General features: G+C 51.9%; 1 protein-coding gene across 2 annotated transcripts in view; it reads left to right on the forward strand.

Moving 5' to 3' along the window:
- The window catches only part of PLXND1 (plexin D1), a 60,172-nt gene extending 44,370 nt beyond the window's left edge, over positions 1-15,802 (forward strand). Inside the window, exons 21-36 of one of the 2 annotated variants that reach the window (XM_086697363.1) lie at positions 4,639-4,746; positions 4,842-4,954; positions 5,844-5,906; positions 6,426-6,556; positions 6,937-7,135; positions 8,206-8,352; positions 8,552-8,708; positions 9,541-9,644; positions 9,728-9,791; positions 10,500-10,534; positions 10,806-10,910; positions 11,415-11,578; positions 12,683-12,830; positions 13,941-14,081; positions 14,242-14,316; positions 14,573-15,802. In XM_086697363.1, the coding sequence (XP_086553489.1) occupies positions 4,639-4,746; positions 4,842-4,954; positions 5,844-5,906; positions 6,426-6,556; positions 6,937-7,135; positions 8,206-8,352; positions 8,552-8,708; positions 9,541-9,644; positions 9,728-9,791; positions 10,500-10,534; positions 10,806-10,910; positions 11,415-11,578; positions 12,683-12,830; positions 13,941-14,081; positions 14,242-14,316; positions 14,573-14,689 (1,871 nt within the window). In that variant the 3' untranslated portion in view covers positions 14,690-15,802. Of the gene's footprint in view, positions 1-4,638; positions 4,747-4,841; positions 4,955-5,801; positions 5,907-6,425; positions 6,557-6,936; positions 7,136-8,205; positions 8,353-8,551; positions 8,709-9,540; positions 9,645-9,727; positions 9,792-10,499; positions 10,535-10,805; positions 10,911-11,414; positions 11,579-12,682; positions 12,831-13,940; positions 14,082-14,241; positions 14,317-14,572 lie in introns of both variants that reach the window. The other variant, XM_025922686.2, reaches the window with a different exon arrangement.
- The last annotated feature ends 3,799 nt before the right edge of the window (positions 15,803-19,601 follow it).

Raw genomic sequence — 19,601 nt, forward strand, 5'->3', positions numbered from 1 at the left:
TCTTTAATTCACTTTGACTTTATTTTTGTATATGGTGTAAGAAAGTGGTCTGGTTTCATTCTTTTTGCATGTGGCTGCCCAGATTTCCCAACACCATTTATTGAAGAGACTGTCTTTTCCCCCTTGTATATTCTTGCCTCCTTTGTTGAAGAATAATTGGCCATGCAAGGATGAGTTTATTTGTGGATTTTCTTCTAGTCCATTGATCTATACGCCTGGTTTTGTGCCAGTACCATACTGTTTTGGTTACAATAGCTTTGTGGTATAGTTTGAAATATGGGCGCATGATCCTTCCTGCTTTGTTCTTCTTTCTCAAGATTGCTTTGACTATTTGGGGTCTTTTGTGGTTTCCTGAAAATTTTAGGATACTTTATTCTAGTTCTGTGAAATATAACATAGGTATTTTGATAGGAATTGCATTGAATCTGTAGATTGCTTTGGGTAGTATGGGCATTTTAACAATACTTCTTCCAAGGTATGAGCATGGTATATCTTTCCTTTTTTTGTGTGTCATCTTCAGTTTTTCTCATCAATGTCTTATAGTTTTCAGAGTACAGATTTCTTACCCCCTTGGTTAAATTTATTCCTAGGCATATTATTCTTTTTGGTGCAGTTGTAAATGGTATTGTTTTCTTATTTCTTTTTCTGAATTGTTCTTTATTAGTATATAGAAACACAGTAGATTTCTGTATGTTAATTTTGTATCCTGTGACTTAACTGAATCCGTTTAATAGTTGTAATAGTTTTTTGGTGGCATCTTTAGGACTATCTACATATGTTATATCATCTGCAAACTGTGGCAGTTTTACTTCTTCCTTTCAAATGTGGATGCCTTTTATTTCTTTTTCTTGCCTAATTGCTGTGGCTAGGACTTCTAAGTGCTATGTTGAATAAGATTGATGATGGGGCGCCTGGGTGGCGCAGTCGGTTAAGCGTCCGACTTCAGCCAGGTCACGATCTCGCGGTCCGTGAGTTCGAGCCCCGCGTCGGGCTCTGGGCTGATGGCTCAGAGCCTGGAGCCTGTTTCCGATTCTGTGTCTCCCTCTCTCTCTGCCCCTCCCCCGTTCATGCTCTGTCTCTCTCTGTCCCCAAAATAAACGTTGAAAAAAAAAAATTAAAAAAAAAAGATTGATGAGAATGGGCATCCTTCCTGATCTTAGAGGAAATGCTTTCAGTTTTTCACCATTGAGTTTGATATTAGCTGTGGGTTTGTCCTATATGGCCTTTATTATGTTGAGGTACATTCCCACTATACCCACTTTGTTGAGAGTTTTTATCATAAGTAGATGTTGAATTTTGTCAAAGGCTCTTTCTGCGTCCATTGAGATGATCATATGATTTCTAGCTTCATTTTTATGTTAATTTGGTGTATCATGTTGTATGATTTGTGGGTGTTGAACCATCCTTGTGTTCCTGGAATGAATCCTACTTAGTCATGGTGTGTGATCCTTTTTTTTTAAGTTTGTTTGTTTGTTTGTTTATTTATTTATTTATTTATTTATTTATTTAGAAAGAGAGAAAGAACATGAATGGGAGAAGGGCAGAGAGAGAGGGAGAGGAATTCCAAGCAGAGTCCATGTTGTCAGCGCAGAGCCTGATGCAGGCCTTGATCCCTTGTACTGTGAGATCATGACTTGAACCAAAAATCAAGAGTCAGACACTTAACTGACTGAGCCACTCAAGCACCTCGATGGTGTACAATTTTTTAAATGTATTGTTGAATTTGGTTTGCTAATATTTTTGCATATTTTTTGCACCTTTGTTCATCAGTGATATTGGCCTGTAATTTTCTTTTTTTTGTGGTCTCTATCTGGTTTTGACTTTATAAAATGAGTCTGGAAGTATTCCTTTCTCTTCAATTATTTGGAATAATATCAGGATTGGTATTAACTCTTCTTTAAATGTTTGATAGAATTCACCTGTAAAGCCATTTGGATCTGGACTTTTGTGTTTTGGGGAGTTTTTAAATTACTGATTTAATTTCATTACTAGTAATCAGTATATTCAGATTTTCTATTAATTATTCAGTCTTAAAAGATTGTATATTTCTAGAAATTTATCCATTTTTTCTCGGTTGTCTAATTTGTTGGTGTGCAACGTACAGTGTTATCTTTTATATTTCTGTGGTATCAGTTGCAATTTCTCCGTTTTCATTTCTGATTTAATTTAGTCCTTTTTTTTTTTTTCCTGGATGAGTCTGGCTAAAGGTTTGTCAATTTTGTTTCTTATCAAAGAACCAGCTCTCGGTTTCATTGGTCTGTTCTATTGTTTTTCAGTCTATTTCATTTATTTCTCCTCTGATCTTTATTTCCTTCCTTCTACTAACTTTGGGCTTTGTTCTTTTTCTAGTTCCTTTAAAGTTAGGTCATTCGAGACTTCTCATTTCCTGAAGGAGGCCTGTATCACTAGCGAACTTCCCTCTTAGAATGGCTTTTTCTGCAACCCAAAGATTTTGGACTGCCATGCTTCTGTTTTCATTTGCCTCCATGTATTTTTTTTTTTTTTTACTTCCTCTTTGGTTTCTTCATTTACTCATTGGGTGTTCGGTAACATGTTGCTTAGTCTCTACATGTTTGTGCCTTTTCCCATTTTCTACTTGTAATTAATTTCTAGTTTCATGCTGTTGTGGTCAGAAGAGATGTTGGATATTACTTCAGTTTTCTTAAATTTATTGAGACTTGTTTTGTAGCCTAATATGTGACCCATCCTAGAGAATGTTCCATGTGCACTTGAAAAGACTATGTATTTTGCGGTTTTTGAGATTTTATTTAAATTTTTTTAATGTTTACTTATTTTTGAGAGAGAGAGAGAGAGAGAGAACGTGAGTAGGGGAGTGGCAGAGTGAGAGGGAGACACAGAACTTGAAGCAGGCTCCAGGCTCTGCGCTGTCAGCACAGAGCCTGATGCAGGGCTTAAATGCATGGACTGTGAGGTCATCTGATTTGAAGTCACATGCTTAACCAACTGAGCCACCCAGGCGCCCTGAGATTTTATTTTATTTTGAGAGGGAGAAAGTGCATGTGAGCAGGGGCAGGGCAGAGGGAGAAGGAGAGAAAGACTCTTAAGCAGGCTTCAGGCCCGTGCAGAGCCCGATATGGGGCTCTATCTCACGACCATGAGATCATGACCTGAACCAAAATCAAGAATCAGATGCTCAACAGACTGAGCCACCCAGACTGAGCAAGGTGTCACTTGCTGTTTTTGGATGGAGTGTTCTGTATATATCTGTTAAGTTCAGCTGGTCCAGTGCATCATTTAAGGATGATGTTTCCTTATTGATGTTCTGTCTGTGTTGTCTATCCATTGATGTAGGTGGGGTGTTAAAGTCCCCGACTATTATTATGTTGTTGTCTGCTTCTCCATTTAGGCTTGTTAATATTGCCTTGTATATTTAGGTGCTTCCATGTTGGGTGCAGGAATATTTACAAATGTTATATTCTCTTGTTGGATTGACTCTGTTTTAAAATCTATTGTGTCTGATGGAAGTATTGCTACCTTAGCTTTTTTTATGTTTCCATTTGCATGGAATATTCTTTTCACTTTTAGCCTGTGTCCCCACACTTCTGAAATGAGTCTCTCATGGGCAGCAGATAGATGCATCTTGTTTTTGTGTTGGTTTGTATCCGTTCATCCATGTCTTTTCACTGGAGAATTCAGTCCATTTATATTTAAAGTAATTATCGATAGGTACATACTTATTGCCATTTCATTATTTTCTGGCTATTTTTGTAGTTTTTCTCTGTTCCTTACTTCTTTTGCTCTCTTCCCTTGTGGTCTGACAGCTTTCTTTAGTGGTGTGCTTAGATTTTTTTTCTTTTGTGTATTTTATATAAGTTTTTTCTTTGTGGTAACTGCAAGGTTCACATATAACATCTTAGGTTTATAACAGTTTCTTTAAAAAATTTTTTTTGATGTTTATTTTGGAAAGAGAGAGAGACAGAGCATGGGCAGGGGAGGGGAGGGGCAGAGGGAGAGGGAGGCACAGAATCCGAAGCAGGCCCCAGGCTCTGAGCTGTCAGCACAGAACCCGACACGGGGTTCAAACTCACGAACAGCGAGATCATGACCTGAACTGAAATCGCACACTTAACCAACTGAGCCACCCAGTCACCCCTATAACAACAGTCTCTTTTAAGTTGATATTAAGTCAATTTTGAGCACATTCCAGAGCTTTATATTTTTACTCTCCCCCATTTTATATTTTTGATGACACACTTTACATCTCTTTGTTTTATGTATCTCTTAGCTAATTATCGTACTTTAATTAATTTTACTACTTTTGTCTTACTCTTCATACTTGCTTTCTAAGTGTTTGACCCACTACCTTTATTTTATAATGTTTACCACTAGTTTAAACACACACACACACACACACACACCACTTCTTTTTATAAGAATGGGACATCAGAGTTATTTTCCAGGGCGTTCCCCAACCCTTTACCCTGTAGGAGTTTTCAGCCCACCAGGGAGGGGAGGACTGTAGGCCGGGGAAACCGTCCACCTTCCCACACCCTGCCCAGAGGAGCAGGAAGCCAGCAGGACCTCTCACTCCAGGCCCAGGCCCTGCACACTGCCATGTGCCGACAACTGTTTTCCAAAGGGCTTTCCAGGCCTGACCTGCCTCTCTACTGCCTGCAGCCCTGTTTGTCTTCTGTACCAAGAGCCGCCGTGCAGAGCGCTACTGGCAGAAGACTCTGCTGCAGATGGAGGAGATGGAATCTCAGATCCGAGAGGAAATCCGAAAAGGTAGTGGGTGGGGAGCATGCGGGACTGTGGACCTTGGCTTTCCCATCTGGGGAATGGGTTCAGGATCTACTCACAGCTCTCTGCCTATCCACCAGGGTTTGCCGAGCTGCAGACAGACATGACTGATCTGACCAAGGAGCTGAACCGCAGCCAGGGCATCCCTTTCCTGGAGTATAAGCACTTTGTGACCCGCACCTTCTTCCCTAAGGTCAGCCGGCACCCTTGCCAGTCACCTCAGGGGTTCCTTGATCTCTTTCTGAGCCATGCCAACCTAGAGGGCACTTTTAAGCAGATGGGAAAACTTGGTGCTACGTGGACCCCTTGAGCAATGCGTAACCTGCATGCACATTTATGGCAGCCCTGGCTATCTGCCCTCGCCTGCCAAGGGAGGGGTCCCAGTTTCTCCTCTCACTCTTCTTCTCTATTCATTTGATGTTTAACTGTCCGTACGGAAGCCGGCTCTTAGCCCCACTCTCCTGGCGGGTAGGGCCTGCCTCTCCCTTCACTAAGGGGGCTCTCCTAGCCCCCAGTGCCCGCCCCCCAGCCTCTCTCAGCCCTGGTGGGCCCCTTCCCAGTCAGGCTTTTGGTCTCCACGTCCCCTCCTCCTGCCCACGGGACTCTACCTCAAGCCTCCCACCCCTCTTTGCGTTCCAGGGGCTGCTGCCCTGTCCCCCCCTTCCCGGGCCCAGCAAGAGCATATGTGCTGGTGTCCACTACCCTGCTTCTTGCCCTTCTGCACTGTTTACCCTGCGGCAGCCCAAACAAGGCCACGCTGTAGTTCCCGCTGGCCTCTTTGCGCTTTCTCCCATTCCCCACTGAGCTGCTTTTGCTTCCTCTTAAGCCTTGTGCATTGCCACACCTTGTGTCGTGAGGTTCCACCCTTTCCTTTCCCCCATGAAGCCCCTTGGGTCTCTGGACCCTTAAGGCCCTGCGCATGGCCTACTGACTCTTCTTCCTTGACAAGGCATCCCTTTGCGTTTGTTGAGCGGCCCTTGTGTGCTGGTGAGGGGAGACGCAGCCCTGCTGAGATGCTGGGGGGTGGTCTGCCCCTACAGTGTTCCTCTCTCTATGAAGAACGTTATGTGCTGCCCTCCCAGACCCTCAACTCCCAGGGCAGTGCCCCGGTGCAGGAGACCCACCCATTGCTGGGAGAATGGAAGGTGAGTACCCCATGCAGGTGCATGACTTAGAGCCAACCCACCCCTCTTTGGGCCCCGCTTTCCTGTTCATCTGATCCACGGGTCCGAATCACCAGGAGTTGGGAGGAAGGAGTCAGTTATTGCAAGATAATGAGCCCTCCATCCCAGGAGGCATTCAAGTGTCCATTCAGGGTGTGGTAAGTGCTGACCCTAAGCCAGGTAGTGAGGAGAGAGGATTGGGCCCTTCTGGATATCCCACTCCATCTGCTGCTTAGAGAATGGAAAATGAGAGGTTCTCACGTAGAAGGAATCTGGGTTACCTCCAGGCATCTTTGACCTTCTGTGAGCCCCATTTTTCAGCTCAATTGAGCCGTTATTCCCAGTCATGGGGAGTTAAGAGACCTCTACCATGAAACGGTGGTGAGCTCCCCATCCCAGGAGGCATTCAAGGAGACATTCAGGGCATTATAAGTGCTGACTCCTAGGCCTGGTAGAGGCACCAAACCCCTGTGGACTCCCCAGCACCAATTGCTTCCGCAGATCCCGGAAAGCTGCCGGCCCAACATGGAAGAGGGGATCAGCCTGTTCTCCTCATTGCTCAACAATAAGCACTTCCTCATTGTTTTCGTGCATGCGCTGGAGCAACAGAAAGACTTTGCAGTGCGTGACAGGTCAGGCTGCAAGGCTCTGGGAGAGGGACGGGCCTGTCAGGGGCCACACAGCCCGTCCTGGGTTGGCTGGGGCAGTTTGCAAATCACCTTGCCCGCTAGGCAATGGGCATCTACCCAGCACCAGGCCCTTTCCTGACTTTTCTGGGCCTGGATGCCCAAGGTCTAGGCTCGTGGGCACAGCGGTTACTGTGGATGCTAGAGAAAGTGGCCCTTTCTCCAGGTGGGTTTGAGCTGTGCCCACCCATCTGCCAGGCACCACCCACACAGGCATACTTGGGCTCGCCAGGCCCACGAGGCAACACCGGCACCCTCTCCTCCCACTCCTCAGATCCCAGGGCCTCTGGCTGCAGCCAGTGCTGATGCCCCACACCCACCCGCAGGTGCAGCCTGGCCTCCCTGCTGACCATCGCGCTCCACGGCAAGCTCGAGTACTACACGGGCATCATGAAGGAGCTGCTGGTGGACCTCATCGACGCCTCGGCTGCCAAGAACCCTAAGCTCATGTTGCGGCGCACAGAGTCTGTGGTTGAGAAGATGCTCACCAACTGGATGTCCATCTGCATGTACAGCTGTCTGCGGGTGAGGGGGGCGGAGCTGCACCACCAGGGCAGCGGGGACCACCACCTCCCAAGCCCATGTCACGTCAACTCTGTCATCTTTGTGCAGATGAGGAAAGAGGGGCTCAGGGAGCAAGGAGAGTCCTAGAGGGTCCATTATACAGACAGGGGAACTGAGGCTCAGGGAAGGCCTGGCCTGGCTTCCTATAGGGGCTCGGAGCAAGCTCAGGGCAGAACAGAGACTGTCACCGGGCTTTGTTCTGGAAGATTGCTGTCTTGGTCATCAAACCCTCCCTTGCGTGCCTTTGGGCCACAGCTCTGAGTTCACATGATAAATCAGGCCCAGTCCCAGCCCTTAAGATTCCCCCAGGCTTAGAGCGGACAGGTGTGGAAATGGCAATTAAAATACAGAGCGATAAATGCCACACAGTGGCACTCCACCACCGATGCCTTGGACCCGGTTAGAGGGCTCAAGGTGGCTTCCTGGAAGAGGCAACCCTAAGCTCGGGTCTGAGGGCTTAGTGGGAGGGTTGGGGTATGAGGCCCAGCCTGGCCCAAGACTCTCTCTACTCACCAGCTTGTGATTTGACACCACATTCTGTGTTCTAGTTCTCCCTAAACACACCCTGGGTGGCTTAGCAGAGTCACGGGCCTGGGAGCCAGCTGATCTGGGGGCTCGAGTCTAGCTCTGCTACCTCCCCACTGGGTGACCCTGGGAAGGTTGATTGTCCTCTCTGAGCCTCAGCAGCGAGGGGGATATCCCATGCCTGGAAGAGTTGCTGGGATGACCAAATGAATGTGCCTGCCCCCAGACAGTGGTTTTCCACCTTAGAATCCATGGAGACACAGGGGGCGGGAGGGGGTGTAGTGGACAGGAGGCAGGGAGATGTGGGGAGAATGACACCAGGATCCAAAAGGAGGATGTTACACAGTGTGGAGGTGTTAGCGGAAGGGGCGGTGAAGGCATTCAAGGTGGGGGCCACAGCATGGCCAAAGGCTTGGGACCTGGAACGTGGAGGGTGGTCAGGGAGGCAGTGCGGGCTGGGCTGGCCTGGGCAGGCTGGGCCTCTGACAGCCCTGTGCACACCCCAGGAAACAGTTGGGGAGCCATTCTTCCTGCTCCTGTGCGCCATCAAGCAGCAGATCAACAAGGGCTCCATTGATGCCATCACAGGCAAGGCCCGCTACACACTCAACGAGGAGTGGCTGCTGCGGGAGAACATTGAGGCCAAGCCCCGGGTGAGTTGGGCGGGACCAGGGCAGCTAGCTGGGCAGCAAGGTGGGAACCATCTCCCAGGCTGACTGGGAGGGGAACCCGCATGCCCGGAGCATCCTGACCTTAATCGTGACCCAGCCGCCCTGGGCAGGCTGTTGCCTGGCCTGGGCCCTGGGTAGCGATGGAAGGGACTTGCTGACTGTCTTCTCTTGTCTCATGCAGAACCTGAACGTGTCCTTCCAGGGCTGTGGCATGGACTCGCTCAGTGTGCGGGCCATGGACACAGACACGCTGACACAGGTCAAAGAGAAGATTCTGGAAGCCTTCTGCAAGAATGTGCCCTACTCTCAGTGGCCACGCGCGGAGGACGTTGACCTCGGTGGGCAGGGGCCGGGTGGCAGGCCTTAGCCTTTGGGCTGCTCCAGCGGGAGCTGTCCCTTGCCTTGGTTGTATACTCCTTTCAGTTAGTGAATGTACGTTAACCGAGGCACCGGGGACATGGAGACGGATGATCAGACAAGATGCCCATCACCAGGGAGCTCCTATTCTGGCAGGGAGACGGGTACTGCAGTGTGAGCAAGCTGCAGACAACAGCAAAAAGTATTCAGGAAAGGCTTCCTCAAGGAGGGGGAGTTGGAGTGGGTTTTGAAGGATGCATAGGAGTTCTAGTTAGACCAAAAAGCTGAGAACATTCGTTCTATGACCACAGGCTTTTCATAGCACCTGGTCTGTCCAGGCCCTGTTGCAAGCACCAGGTTCTGATGATAAATAGGTGCTAGGTGCAGTGACTGTTCACAGCAGGTTGCTCGCCAGGGCTGGTAGGCCGGGGCCAGGATAGAGTAGGTGATGAGGTTGGGCAGGCACTCAGTCACCCAGATCCTGGAAGGGCAGAGTCTGTACCTAAGGACAGTGGGGTCATGGAAGGTATGTGATCCCTTTCACACGTGGTACCTTTTATTTCATTGGCATTAATAAAGTAACGATGTCAAAAATGAGGACACTTCTAAACCTGCTCTGTGCCCACCATACCCTCTCCTCTGGATCTTTTTCCTCCTCCCCATTCTACAGATGGAAAAATAGAGGCTCAGAGAGAGGCATGGCTTGCCCTGGGTTCCACAGAGAGAGCAAGAGACCTCTCCCTGGGGGGCCCAGGCTGGTGCTGCGCCCTCCAGCCAGCTCCCCGCCCCTGACACCCTGCTCTCTGCCCCCAGAGTGGTTCGCCTCGAGCACACAGAGCTATATCCTCCGGGACCTGGATGACACATCTGTGGTGGAAGATGGCCGCAAGAAGCTCAACACACTGGCCCACTACAAGGTGAGGGCCCCGGCCCCACCCATCCCCCACTTCCACCCTCCCTAACTTCTGACCTCTGACCTCGGCCTCTCCCCTCCTGTCAGATCCCCGAAGGTGCCTCCCTGGCCATGAGCCTCACAGACAAGAAGGACAACACACTGGGCCGAGGTAGCACCGGTGGACATGGGGAGGGTGTCTAGGCCAGGCCTGGGCTCTTTCTGAGCAGTCATCATAGGGAACCTGAGGCTTTAAGAGGCAGGACTGGGCCGGACTATTGTCTCCTTGGTTGGGACAAGGGCCAGGCCAGCCCCTCTGCCCCAGTACTGCTTGGGCAGGGCCTGTGGCCAGGCCTCCTCAGGCTAGTATCCTGCGGGCAGCCAGAGAGAGGCCCCAAAAGGGCGGGATGTGGTTTCAAGAGGTCTGGGCAGCTGCCAGGCTGGAGGGAGAGCTGGTCTGTCCATCTGGGCTTCAGGCTGTGTCCCTGCCTCAATTCCACCCCCCATCCACACCCTCAGGCTCCCCAGGCCCAGCTGCCAGGCATGGGGTCCTCGGCTCCCGGCATCTCAGGGTCCCCTCCTGAGGTCAGGAGCAGGACCTTGGGCCTGTCCCCACAACTTAGGAGGTCTGGGTTGGGCAGTGGAGGGGGTGAGGGCAGCCAGCCTTTTCCCCTCTGAGGGTCTTTCCCCTGTCCATCTGTAGACTCTCTCTCTGTCCCTCTGTTTCTCCTTTCTCATGTGTCTGTTTCTCACTGCCTCTATCTCATTCTTGGTGTCTCTCTGGATCTCTCTCTCTCTGCCTCTCTCCATCTTAATGTCTCCATTTCTGTTTGTCTCCCCTCCTCTCTCTTGTTTATTTATTGTGTTTTCCATCTCACAGTGAAAGACTTGGACACGGAGAAGTATTTCCATCTGGTAAGTGCCCGGCCTCTGGCCCTGGGGGCGCCCGCCCTCACCGGGTGTGGACTTGGCTTCCTGCCACCCTAGGCCTCTGGGGAAAACATTCCCAGCCCTGGGAAAGGCTGGGGACTAGGGAGCAGAGGGTAGGTCCCAGAATCACCCTCATCCCTTGGGCACCACAAAGCGCATGTGGAGCCAGATACCTGTGGGTTGTGGGATTAGACCGCCCACAGGATGGCCAAGGGTGGTACCAGGTGCTGGACTGGCCCCCTTCCCGGCCTCCTAGGTGTTGCCCACGGACGAGCTGGCAGAGCCCAAGAAGTCCCACCGGCAGAGCCACCGCAAGAAGGTGCTACCAGAGATCTACCTGACTCGCCTGCTGTCCACCAAGGTGGGCCTCACCTCTCCTCCCTGTCAACGGGCCAGCTATGTGCACATGCCTGGGTATGGTGGGCGGGTAGAGTTCTGTGGGGGCAGAAGGGCTCCCTGCACGAGAGGCTGAGGGCTTTGTGCTGCTCCTGGGGAGTGATTTGCTCACAGCCATGAAAGGTGCCTAACAGACAACTTCTGTATTAGCCAAAGTAACAGGGCAGCAGAGGCCCAGAGGGGTCAGTACTGCCCCCAAGGTCACATAGCTCAGGTGGCCTTACCCATTCCCCGCTTTGTGCTCCAGTATTTGGATTAGTCCTTTCAGTACCCCTGGGAGGAGAATCTCACTAACCTATTTCACAGAGAAGAAAACCAAGGTCCAGAGAAGTTAGGTGACCAGCCTGATAGTATTATGGCTTTCCCATTCACCATCCCAAGCACTCCCAGCTCCCTGAAGCTAGGAGAGGTGCACACTCCCCTCCCCACATGGCCCTGGGCTGACCGTAGCCACCCCACTCCTCTGCAGGGCACACTGCAGAAGTTTCTGGATGACCTGTTCAAGGCCATCCTGAGCATCCGTGAAGACAAGCCGCCACTGGCCGTCAAGTACTTCTTTGACTTCCTGGAGGAGCAGGCTGAGAAGAGGGGGATCTCAGATCCTGACACTCTGCACATATGGAAGACCAACAGGTTGGTGGGCCAATGGTGTGTGGGCGGCGGGCAGGCAGGGAGGGATGTGCGGCTTCATTGTTTCAACGTGGGCAGCAATAGTGCAGCAGTTCAGACCCTGGTCTCTCAGTCCACCTGCCTGGATTCAGTTCCTCTTTTGCTGCTTCCTAGCTGTGGGACTTAGGATAAGTGACTTCACCTCTCTGTGCTTTAGTATTCCCAGCTGTAAAACCAGGGCAATAAAAGTGATCCACCTTAATTGTAAGAATTAACTAAAAGCAAGCATTGTATAAGTTTTGTCCTTACCATCATTTCTCTCTTCCACCCCTCTTGGGCGGGTACCCTCAGCTCCATTTGACAGATGAGAAGCACAAGGCTCACAGAGCAGTGCCCACCCAAGATCACATAGCCCTTGCAGTGGCAGAACCGGGCTCAAACCCACGAGATCTGACTCCTATACCCAGTTCATAGCCTTCCTTTAAGGCTTTCCAGGTCACAGAACCCCACAACTTGTTGAAAACTTCAGCCTGAACCTCAGTAAAAATGACGCCTAGAAGTTACTGTGCCTCCCTCTCTGGCCTCCTGAGACCAAGGCCAAAGATCCAGGCCCTGCCCTCCCTCAGCCCTTTCTGGCTGCTCAGTGGCCCCAGCTAATGGTGGACTTCCTGCTGCCGTGCAAGGGCTGGGAGGAGGAGCCATGTGCTGCCAGGCAGGGCAGGGTTGGGCGGGGGGGGGGGGGGGGGGGGGGGGGGGGGTTCTTCTAATGAGAACCAGGACTTGGCTTGAGGCTCCCTTGTGAGAGCAGAAGGTTCTGTGGGGGGTTGGGAGCGGGTATGAAGGTAGCCTGGGCCTGCAGCCCCTGCCCCAGTGTCCTGCCCGCTGCATGCCGGAAACCCGGCTCTTGGCCCCTCAGCTGCTACAGTTGGCAGAGATGATCATCAACCCTATTTATGGATGAACAAACGGAGGTTCTGTCTTGGGTCTAAGCCACTCTGGCCTTGGGGGGGCAGGGGGTAAAGCCAGCCTGTCCTCTGGGCCTGGCTGCCTCCCTCCTTCGAACCCCTCAACGACTACTTCCTTTGCTGCCCCACCCCTCACCCCACCTCCATCACTCCCATCCCATAGCCTTCCTCTCCGGTTCTGGGTAAACATTCTGAAGAACCCCCAGTTTGTCTTCGACATTGACAAGACAGACCACATCGACGCCTGCCTCTCTGTCATCGCTCAGGCTTTCATTGATGCCTGCTCCATCTCCGACCTCCAGCTGGGCAAGGTCTGCTGCTCCTGGGGCGGGCAGCCCACTGTCAGCGTGGGAGGAGGGTGCCCAGGTGGGGTGCGTGGGCCTCAGATCTTCCTGGGAGAGGAACCCAAGGAACTCATGGCTGGGGCGAAGGGGGGGGTGGGGACATGGGATGAACAGGGATGTTCCAACAGAGGCAGGTGCCCAGAAACTGGCCCCTGTGGTCAGAAACCCTGCACCTGCCTCAGGTGTGCCCAGCACCACCTTCCAACATTTAGGCCATAGGGCCAGGCCCGGGGAAGCCAGTATCAATGTGGGAAACCTGCTTGGTCAGGTATAGTATCATGAAGGAATCAGCCAGGCTCCAAGTAGCAGTCCTGATGGTCAAGAGCCTCTGAGTGGGCACTGAGTAAAAGAGTGGGCAGAGGGGAACAGGGGACCAAGACCTCTGAGATGCACACGGGAGGGATATCCCCAAGAGCTCTGCAGGGGGAGGATCCGGCTGGTTTTAGAGAGTGGAGAGGAGGGAGAACTGCATTCTAGGCAGAGGGAACTACCTGGCCAGGGGCAGGGAGGCAGGGGACAATGCTGGCTGCTGTGAACATTAACGAGATGGTATAATTAGACCAGGCACTACAGGATGGCGGGTGCACGGCCCTACCTTCAGCCCATGACTTTCAGAGGCCATGAGAGCGAGACAATGCCATCACTTCTCACATACGGCCTCCGTAGGCAGGATGCCCGTGACAAAGAACTGGGAGCGTACTTGGCGCGTTTTGCTTTCAGGCGTTGGAAACATGCAGTGGGAAATATTCCACTGAGCCAGCAATCGGGCTTCCAACAATCTTAGCCACCAAGACCCATAACCCTAAGCGAGGATACAAACGAAACAGCCAGCGTGCGACAAAGAGTTGGCGCAGAGCCTGTGCACTTTTCCCCCTAAAGGGAGTGGTTCCCCCTTCAGTCCCATAGAAAATAGGGCAGGGGTTCCATGCCAAAGGGCAGCACTGGGAGGGGGCAAAGAGCCCCTCGTCCAAAGTGATGGGGCCCTTTGTGTGGCCGACAGACGAGGGCTTGTCCAGAAACAGATCTGGTCTCCGCCCGCCGCCTTATCTGCCTGCCGCCCCACTCCTCTCTGCCCAGGATTCTCCGACCAACAAGCTCCTCTATGCCAAGGAGATTCCTGAGTACCGGAAGATCGTGCAGCGCTATTACAAGCAGATCCACGACATGACGCCGCTCAGCGAGCAGGAGATGAACGCGCACCTGGCCGAGGAGTCGCGGGTGCGGCGGGCTCCAGAGGGGCCCTGTGGGCTGGGGACCTGACCCCCAAGGAGGAGCTGCAGGAAGCTGGGGGCTTGTGTGGAAGCGTTGGGGCTGGGCCAGGGCCTGTTTTGAAGGGTGGGTTAACCACCCCTCCCCACTCCCACCTGCTTCCTTACAGAAATACCAGAACGAGTTCAACACCAACGTGGCCATGGCTGAGATCTACAAATATGCCAAGAGGTATCGCACACAGGTGAGTACCCCTGCGGGCCTGGGGTCATGGCGCCCCCCCACCCCCAGCTTTCCGCCCTGCCCACCTGCACTCTGCTCAGGAAAACCCCAGGAAAGTTTCCTGTTCAAGTATTCACATCCCAGGATATTTGCGCTTTAGGTGTTGGTTGCCAGCAGTAGAAATCAGGCAGCGAGTAGATTGTTCCCCCACTGTGGTGGGAGCCTCTGGGGCCCAGGGCCTCGGGCTGTGACCCAGCTGCCCCCTGCTTCCCTGTCAGATCATGACTGCCTTGGAGGCGAACCCCACTGCCCGGAGGACCCAGCTGCAGCACAAGTTTGAGCAGGTGGTGGCTCTGATGGAGGACAACATCTATGAGTGCTACAGTGAGGCCTGAGCCTGTGGGAGACGGTGCTGGGGAGGGACATGCTGCCCTCAACTTCACTTTGATCCCCGTGCCTCTGACTGCGGCTGGGAAATGACTGAGCAGAGTCAGCTTCTGGGGAGGGGGGAATGGAAGGGCCCCTCTGAGCCTGGCAGAGGAACCCCCCAGCCCTGGCCCCTTGGGCACCTCTCTCTGGCCCCTCCCATCTGCCCCCAGACCTGATCTCTGGGCTGGGGACTTGAAAGCTGCAGCCAGTGCCTGGTAAGGCTCCTGCCACCCACCCACCCCCAGCCCCTGCCCCCCGCCAGCACAGCCTGGCCAGAGCCTCCCCACCCCCAGCTCTGCCACCACCACCACTGCTGCTGAAGCCCTGCCCTACATGGCCCAGCGCCCTCAAGCAGAGCCCCCCGGCCCAGAGGCCGCAGCCGGAAACACTACCTCATCCAATGTGGCAGAGGGGAGGCCTCCTTGCACCAGCCCTGGATCGGTTTCTGCGTTGGCCGCCACAATGTTGTCTCCGTCTGCTGTCACCCAGAGAGGACTCTGGTGGCACACGGTTTCAAGCGGTGTCAGATTGTGGTTGCTTGAGCGGCTGCTGGTGGAGTGGGCAGTGCCCACGGCCCGTGGGCAGGCTCCGTGGGCTTTCCCACAAGCTGGGGCGGGCAGAGGACGAGGGGACAGGTGCTGAAGGGAGGGGAGGGGGCTAAGTTGCACCAAGGCTGTAGCTGGGCTACTTGATCTTGCTGGAAGTGTTTCTAAAGATAGCACCACTTTTTTTTTTTAAAGCTTTTATATATTAAAAAACTTCTCACGCGCCAACTGTGAATAGCTGCCGCTTGTGCAGAGGACCCGGGGAGGGGTCCCTAGGGGCTCCCAACATAACACTGGAAATGACTGTTCCAGAGGACAGGCAGACCTGGCAGAGACCCCCCCCCCCCAAAGGCCTGAAAAAAAATCACCCATTCTGTTCCTGTCAGAAGCAACCCTCCGTGGCTGACCCGGCTCCCCCTGCAGCAGACCCAGCCAGCATTGGGACTGGCTCTGAGCCCATGGGGGCTGGGCTGGAGGGGGTGGCTGGGAAGCTCTGGAACCTTCTTTATAATAAAAGCCTGATGGGAAAACCTGCGTGGGCTCCAGCCTTTATCCTGAGATGGCCAAGGAGGGAAAGGTGAGCTTGTAGTAGAAAGGAGAGGGCAGCCAGGTTTAGAGCCCTGCCTCCGCCATCCTCGTTCACAAGCTTGGGCAGATACCTTAGTTCTGGGAAGGCAATGGCAGGATTCAGTGGGACAATGTCTGCTTGCTCTGGGCCTGACCCATAGCCAACCTTCCTGAACTTGGAGGGCATCCATGGGACCTCCAGGAAGATGTCATAGCTGCCATATGGGTCCTGCTCCTACTTACCTTTAGAACAGGCCTTGGGGCGCCTGGGTGGCGCAGTCGGTTAAGCGTCCGACTTCAGCCAGGTCACGATCTCGCGGTCCGTGAGTTCGAGCCCCGCGTCGGGCTCTGGGCTGATGGCTCAGAGCCTGGAGCCTGTTTCCGATTCTGTGTCTCCCTCTCTCTCTGCCCCTCCCCCGTTCATGCTCTGTCTCTCTCTGTCCCAAAAAAAATAAATAAACGTTGAAAAAAAAAATTTAAAAAAAAAAAAAAAAAGAACAGGCCTGTGAAGAACAGAATATTATGCCCATTTTACAGATGTAGAAACTGACTCTCAATGCAGTGGAGGAATTCCGCCCCCCACCCCCGCAGATTGTATAGCCAGGGAGCAGCAAAGTGGGGACACAAACCAGGTTGCACGGCCTCCCTATTCTCATTTGTGCTTCCTCCAGGCAGTCTCCACAGTGGACCCCAAATGGGTGGGGAGGTCAAGGTGACTGTCCTAGGAAGACAGCTGATGTTTACATATGCCCCTTGAATATCTCATCAATCTTGAAAACCCCATTTTTTCACGTGAGGAAATACGCAGTTTCCCCAAGGCCAGTGTAACCCTGGACTGTTTCCAGTGGGGCAATCTGTTCCTCACAGCAGTTAACCTTCCTCAGGGTCAGCACTGCCACAGAACCCCCGGCCCACCCTGCTGGCTCGGGGCCGAAGCTGGTGGGGGGGGGGGTGTTCAACGCCATCCCCCGGGAAAAGGTCATTAGCAAACTGGCTCCCAATTAGAAGCTACTCAAGTTAATTATTTTTCCGTCATAATGGGGAAAAAACTAAGCATACATTTATCAAGAATAAGAACTAGGACAGAAAAATTCATACAATTGAAACAAAATCCCACAAATACCAGTTCTAGAATTAATGAGAACAGAGAAGTGAGAAAAGAAAAATAAACAATTTTTAGCTTTAAAAATAGCCTTTTCCTGTACTGGCTTCGGGGTGGGGACAGATTCTTTATCTTTTCAAATTTTCTATTCTGAGCACTGATTCCTTTTTATTAAGCAGATTTTCTAATTTAAGTTATTGACACATTTGATAGGGTTTTTTTTTTTTGGTGTGATTTGTGAACACAGGTTTCCTGCAGAAATGTCAGGAAGTACAAAAAGCACTTAGAAAATAAAGCTATGCGAACCCACCCAAGGTCAATGTCTCAGAGAATGTCGGTCCAGATTGTGTGCCTGCCTGGGTCGGGGGCTGAATAAAATTCGGGACCAGGGTGTACACACCATTTTGTAACCTGCCTTTCCCCCATGCAACAATATGTCAGTAACATCTTTCCGTGTCATTAAATATTCTGCAGCCTGTTTTCATGCCTGATTAACATGCAATTCCTTCTTGAAGTTTCATAACACATTTGCACATGGAGGAAAGCTCTGGTTTCTGGGGTCATTTCTCAACACGGAAGGTGGGCAACTTCTGTGAATTGTCCACAGTTCGTATCTGGGGCCCTGAAGACTTGCCTTGCAGCCTCAGGAGTGTCTTTGCTGTCCGAGGGTCATGGGAGGTGGAGACCTTCAGCACAGTGTCCTCAAGCGGGGAGGAGACTCGTCCGTGTCTCACGGGGGTACTGGATGCTGCCCGGCCTCTGCCAGGCCAGGAATGCTAACCTGCTCCTAGCTCGTGGAGTTGTGAGGCCCCGGAATGCCGCCCCAGAGCCTGGCCGGGTGCCTCCCACAACCCCCTGCCAAACCATAAAAGGAGCAGAGGCACAACCAGACCCTCTCCAAGGAAAGTGCTGGCCCAGCCCCTGCCATCTGCTCAAAGTACCCTCGGGGCCCTGCTGGCAGCCACACTACAGATACCCCAGGGAGGCTGTCAGCACAGCTAGAAAAAGCCTCATGTGGGATTCAAGGAAGGAGGGTAGGGTTTTGAAAGAGCAGGGACAGGAAGGGAACTGCCTCATGCCCCATGCTGGCCTGCCTCAGTTTCCCTTTGACTCCCATCTGCCCTCTTTCCCAATTCCTGTCCAGTTTACCTCCCTCTCCCTTCTAACTCACCCATTCTTTCTCTGCCCTGCCTGTGCTCAGTGGTCACCACTTTGACCACCTCTCTGCAGCCTCCTGCCCGAACCAAGTCCTCACCCCAGGAAATTGTCACTGTCGAGTTACCAGGCTGTGTGGACCCCAAACTGTAGACTCATCAGTGACCCCTTTCTTACATCCAACCCTTCAGCAAATTCCATGCACCTGTCTTAAACTTTTACCCAGAATCCACTACTTCTAAGCCCTCCCCTCACCTGGACCCCTGCTGCAGGAGCCGGCCTCCCACTGTTGCCCGTGTCCCCTGCTGTCACTCTGCTGCTCAGGACCCTCTAATGGCTCCTCCTCACAATTACAACGAAAACCAACGAAACCCAAAGTTCTTACCCTGGTTTACAAGGCCCTTCCTGGTCTACCCTGCAGTCCTTGTCATGGTTATCTATTGCCACATAACAAACCACCCCAATGCTCAGGGGCTTAAAACAATAGCATTTATTTACAGTAGTTCCCCCTTCTTTGCGGGGGATGCATTCCAAGACCTCCAGTGGATGCCTGAAACTGCACAGTATGAACCCTATATATATTGTGTACTTTTCTAGACGTACATTCCCTTGATAAAGTAATTTATAAAGTAGGCACAGTAAGAGATCAACAAGTAATAACAGAGCCATTATAATACTATACTATGATAAGAATTATGTGAATGTTGTCTCTCAAAATAACTTCTTGTGATAATGGGAGATGATAAAAGGCCCATGTGGTGAGATGAAGTCAGCAAATGACGTAGGCACCCTGACGTAGCATGAGATTACTATCGACCTTCAGCTAATAGGTCAGAAGGATCACCTGTCTCCGGAGCATGGATGACCACAGGTAAATGAAACCACACAAAGCGAAAGCGCAGATAAGGGGACACTACTGTCCATTGCCTGTGCATCTGCAATTGGGACAGGGTTCGGCCATGGTGTCAACCGAGGCAGCTAACTACAGCCAGAAGTTCTGGATCCAAGGGGGCACACTCCTACGACTGGCAAACTGGTCAGGGATTGCAGCTGGGGCTGAAAACTGGGATACCTCTGTTCCTTTCCACTGGCTTCTTGGGCTTTCCCACAGCATTGTGGTGGAGTTCTAAGAGCAACTACCAAAACCAAAACCAAAACCAACACTACACACAGGGAGTAGGAGCTGCCAGTCTCTTAAGACCTGGGCCCAGAAAGCATCATAATGTCCTTTCCGCTACATTCTACTGTTCAAGCAATCACAGAGCCCAGATTTAAAGGGCAGGGACGTAGACTCCACCTCTCCATGGGAAGAGTCTCACAGATGTCACTGCACCCTGGACCTCATCTCCCATTACTACCCCCTCATTGGACTTGAGCCACATGGACCTTCCTCCAGCTCTTTGAGCCTGTCAAGCATGATCCCACCGCCGGGCCTTTGCTTCTCCCCTCCTTCTGCTGATTAGAACAGGGCACTGCTAGGCATTGAACCGTCTCTGGCTGCTCTCAGCA

Source organism: Puma concolor, chromosome A2 (genome assembly GCF_028749965.1).
Source record: "Puma concolor isolate L17-30 chromosome A2, mPumCon1.1.hap2, whole genome shotgun sequence".
NCBI classification, from domain to species: Eukaryota; Metazoa; Chordata; class Mammalia; order Carnivora; family Felidae; genus Puma; species Puma concolor.